Genomic DNA, 5,005 nt, shown 5'->3' on the forward strand with positions numbered 1-5,005 from the left:
TAATATTATTATAATATCATATTATATGATAAAATAATAATATTAGAGTTATTAATATAATTATGATATTATTTATTACAATATTATTATTATATTATATTATATTACGAGTCTGAATTTCATATTGGAAAAATTGTAAATTTTCATTTTTATTAAGGGTATTATAAAAGTTTCATTAATTGTACTTTGTTGATTCCCGAACAATCTAAAAGTTAAAGTTCTCTTTAGACTGCTTCTGATTTTGGCTGTAAATTCTTAAAAAATTCTTCAAAAAGCACTTTTAAAGAGATTTACTAAATACTAAAATCAGCTTTTACTATAAGCAGAAGCTAATTTTGGGAGGGAAAAGTAATACCAAATTAAGCCATACTCTCGATGAGATTTTGAATCTAGTTTTTATTAAGTTGGAAATTTTTAAAAATTTATATATTTTTTTAATTAAGTAAAATTTTATTTTGAAAAGAAAAAAGTTAAAAGATGTGTTATATGTGAGAGCTTTTCATTATAGTAGAAAAAGTTAGATGTAACTTTTTGTAAGAGCTTTTAACTGTAGTAAAATTAAAATTAAAAACTCAAATTGGTAAAATGAACAAGGAAAACCCACATAAAAATTAAAGAAAAATTTCAATTATGCCCTTAATAAATTTGATAATACTTTATGCCCACTTGACAAAAATATATATGTATCTCCTTCTAGAGTAGATAATTCTAAGTATACTCGGCCTATTTGTCTTGTTCTAGGTGTTCTTACTTTTTTCTTGCTTCTTAATGGAAAAAACTTCCTTATTTTGCAGCCAATGAGTCAGCCATTTCTGACTGAATTCTTTTTCTAATTTTAGTCCTCTTTTTTAACACAAATAAATAAATGAAAATTAACGGTCCATAAAAGGAAGCAAAAGGATAAAGTACAAACTCATTTTATGAAAGCAAAGACGCGTCCTTACGAAAATAGAAAATAACTCCTTTTTCCAATGTCAAGAATCTTCCGCACAAGATACATAATGGCCGTACCGTGAATATTTACTTAATTCCGGGGCAAAATTCTAAAATTACCCCTAAACCAAACGGCAAACTTATCCTCACTCATCCGTCACCACAACCCTCGAAAATAACGATTCCTCATCACGACACGTGTCATCTCAGTTGGTGAGCTTCGCCGTCACGACCCGTCTTCTAAAATCCTCCTCTCTCTCAATTTATAAGCCACAAAAACAAAATAAAACTTGAAAGAAAGAAAAAAAAAGAAAGGAGAGAGGGAGATTCATCTATCTAGTCCTTTGCTTCTCTCTCCCTAAATTCTCTCTCCACTTTCTGATATTTCAGCCTTCCATAATCTTCCTCAAAACGCTTCCAGGTTTTCGTCAATCTTCTTCTTCTTCTTTTTTTATTTTTTTTTATTTTCAGATTTTTTATTGCGTTTTTCTTTTTCCATCTTTTCGTTTTTGTATATATTCAGTTTCGGTCTAGTTAGGGTTAGTTGGTGCGAAATCTGATTAAATTTAGCTTAATTGGCGTTGGTTTAGTTGAGATTTGGGGTTGTTTAGCTGTGTATATATATAATTATCGTTTGTGCAATTTCTCCAAGGCTGGATTTTTATGGCGTTTTGAGCTTATAGGGTGTTGAATGATAATTTGGGGCTTTGGAGTTGGGATTATTAATAATTGATACTTAGGTTTTGCTTGAAGGGATTGTTTATGGCGGTTCTTTAGGATTGTTTTTGAAAAAAAAAAAAAAAAGTTCTGTTCTTTTCCCTTTCGTGGTGCTAAAGAATAAATAATAAGTTGGGTTGAAGTTTTGTGAAAGAAAAAGGACTCCTTTGCCCCCATATAGATATAATATTCGTATTTTAGTGTTAAATCCTAAGTTTGGGAACGGTATTTAGTTGTCAAAATTGGGTCTAGTTTTGATTAGAGTTTTTAGTTTGTGGGAGAGTTCAATTGTTGGTTGTTCTAGTTGGATTGAGCTTTGTGAAGAAAACTTGGTGAAAAATGGTTGAATCTTTGGCTGCAACATCACTTTTCGGTCACCGACCGATTTGCGGAGGCACTTTGGTAAAAGATGTCTCCAACAAGCGAAAATCTCCGAATAATGTTCGGGTCATGCCATCGGAATTCACTGGTAAAAAGATTGTCGTTGTGTCCCCTCCTTTGCCAAGGCTGAAAAACGATCGCTTGGCAGTTTCATCAATTAAGGCTCTTGCATTGGAGTTGACAAAAGAGGCGTATTCCTTCAAGGAAGATAGGAAGATTCCCCAGGATTGGAACTATCAGATTGATACTGGCATAGAAGGAAAGCCGGGTTTGTGGCCACCGGAGAATAAGGCTGATAACCCTTCACTGCAAAATCCATTGCTTAGACAAGAAAGGATGGGTTGTGGTTGGTTAGGTGCAATATTTGAGTGGGAAGGAGTTTTGATAGATGACAACCCCGATCTCGAGAAGCAGGCGTGGCTGGTCCTCGCTGAAGAAGAAGGGAAATCACCCCCACTGGCTTTCATCCTTCGAAGAATAGAAGGGATGAAGAACGAGCAGGCCATCTCTGAGGTGCTGTGCTGGTCTAGAGACCCTGCACAGTTGAGAAGAATGGCTGCCAGAAGGGAAGAGATTTACCAAGCTTTGCAAGGTGGGATATACAGATTGCGAGCAGGGTCAAAAGAGTTTGTCAATGTGTTGATGCATTACAATATTCCAATGGCATTGGTCTCCACACGCCCTAGAAAGACGCTTGAAACTGCGATTGGATCGATTGGTATTGAAGAATACTTCAACGTAATTGTGGCTGCAGAGGATGTTCACAGGGGGAAGCCTGATCCAGAAATGTTTGTCTACGCTGCACAGCTTCTTAAGTTCATCCCCGAGCGCTGCATTGTGTTTGGAAACTCAAACCAAACCGTGGAGGCTGCCCACGATGCTCGGATGAAGTGTGTGGCTGTTGCCAGCAAGCATCCGGTGTATGAACTTGGGGCTGCAGACTTGGTGGTGAGAAGACTGGATGAACTCTCCGTAGTCGACTTGAAGAATCTTGCTGATATTGAATCGGCGGAATTTGGTTCCCTGGAGCCGGAATTGGAAATGGAGGAAGAATATGATGATCCATCTTCCTCAACTTTGGCAGCCGTGGATGATGATTTCTGGTAACCATGGGAAATGTACAGTTGTTTATTCATGACTGATTCTTGATGATAGTAGCTATATATATTGACAATGCTGTGTATAAGAGGGGGGAAAAAGTGGGAAAAAAAAATAGGAACAGATTACTTGTGGTCTCCATTAGACTACTACACTGTTATCGTGTATGTATCTGGTTTACAATATATATGTTCTGAACATTCAAGTTTCAAACTATATTTGTTGCTATCTCCAATATGGTAAGCTTTGGTAGAATGATTTATGATGGACTCCTTTTTTTCTTTAAAAAGCATCCGCTACGTGTTAAATTTTATCGGCGGCACGTAAGATACTACCAAATCAATAGTGCGGTATGCTAGATTTAGGGGCTTTTTTTTTTTTTGGCAAGGCAGAATTCGTTCGACGGCCCAACGCCCCAAAGGAAGACAAAAACCCAAGGGATATATCATTTATGGTGTTTCTTCCTTCCCAACTCCTAGTTGTTTTGTTTTGGTGTTCTTCGGCTTTTCTTTATTCCTGTGTTTTGTTTCAATGAACCCAAAACAATATTTTTTACTTTCTTTTAACAGCGGCATTGTCGCCGTTGACGTTGCCGTCGCCACCGAAGGTTCTCCCGGTCTATCCTCACCACGTTCTTTATTCTTTCTTTCTTTTAGTGGTGCCGTCGCCGCCATCGCCATTGCCGCCGCTGCCACAGTTTCTCCCGGTCCTCACCACGTTCTCTAGCGTTCTAACCCAGTTATTTCTTCCCTCTAGCCGGCCGGCCTCTAGAGAAGCCTGAGGAAGAAGAATTCTCATATTATTTTTATTCAGTTTTTTTCATTTTATTTTTTCTTAAAAAATGAAGTGCACGTGAGTTCCCTTTAGTTTCGTGCGTTTCGTGAAATTCGAGTTAATGAATTTTTGTGAAGAGTATCATTTCTCTTTTTAGTTTAAACAATAAGTGCCATTTCTTTTTAGGGAAGTTTACCGATTTGAGTTTTGTTACAATAAAAAATTTTCATAAATAATCACATTTAATTTTTTTATTACAATAAAAAATTTTAACACAAAGTCACATCTTAACTCGAATTAATAAACTAAACGGACAATAGGTGTCGTGTTTTATATATTAAACCAATAAAGACGCAGACAGACGCGATGTGAGTTTCTTGCATTCATTTTCAGATGAAGCTGATTTTTGCCTGTCAGGCTATTATTTGAGTTTTTAAAATGCCCACGTTGTTGATCTGGATATATTCCAGGATAATAATTAAAATGCCTTTGAAGTTTACATACCTGCATTTCTTTTAATTTTACTTTTTAGAGCTGTCACTTTGGCCAATTAATTTCTTGAGGTAGTAAGTCTAAAGAACTCAAAATCTGAATTGAAAACTAAGAGAATTTGGTATTTTTCGAGCCAAATCTCACATGGATTTCATTACCAAGTCAGGTCTGCCCCTTTCCATCAAACAAGAGAGGCTAAAATCAAGCAACATGAACGTACGACAATAACATAAACAAAACGATGATAACAAACGACAAAAGCCAAATCCAAACCCCATTTTTGTTGAGTTATTTGAACTAAACAATTTCTAGTCTTTGTTTTATAAATAAAAAGGAAGCATTCAAATCATCAACTCCGGTTCAAATGATTAATTTTGGAATTCATGCTACTCTACAATCTACATTGTTGATAACACTTCAAACACAATTATTTTTTATTTTTTCTCTCCCTCCATCTTCAAACTTAAAAATTTCATAACTACTTTGTTTTAAAATTTAAATATTTTTTTTGTATATATTCATAATGGAGAAACAAATATTCATCTATATATTCATTAGATGAACAAGTATTTTTTTTTATATATTCGAATCGCATATCAATTCACCACAA

The 5,005-nt window shown here is 35.3% G+C and overlaps 1 protein-coding gene across 1 annotated transcript; it reads left to right on the forward strand.

Annotated features, from left to right (window-relative positions):
• Nucleotides 1-1,422: 1,422 nt before the first annotated feature.
• Nucleotides 1,423-3,234, forward strand: LOC21407026 (5-amino-6-(5-phospho-D-ribitylamino)uracil phosphatase, chloroplastic). Its single transcript, XM_024175498.1, has one exon. The coding sequence runs from the start codon at nucleotides 1,990-1,992 to the stop codon at nucleotides 3,136-3,138; it is 1,149 nt and encodes a 382-aa protein (XP_024031266.1). The 5' UTR covers nucleotides 1,423-1,989; the 3' UTR covers nucleotides 3,139-3,234.
• The last annotated feature ends 1,771 nt before the right edge of the window (nucleotides 3,235-5,005 follow it).

This window comes from Morus notabilis, unplaced genomic scaffold, assembly GCF_000414095.1.
Source record: "Morus notabilis unplaced genomic scaffold, ASM41409v2 Scaffold297, whole genome shotgun sequence".
Classification (NCBI taxonomy): Eukaryota; Viridiplantae; Streptophyta; class Magnoliopsida; order Rosales; family Moraceae; genus Morus; species Morus notabilis.

Bases quoted from the DNA above. Each gene is read 5' to 3' on its own strand.
- LOC21407026 (XM_024175498.1), top strand. From the start codon at position 1,990: ATGGTTGAATCTTTGGCTGCAACATCACTTTTCGGTCACCGACCGATT.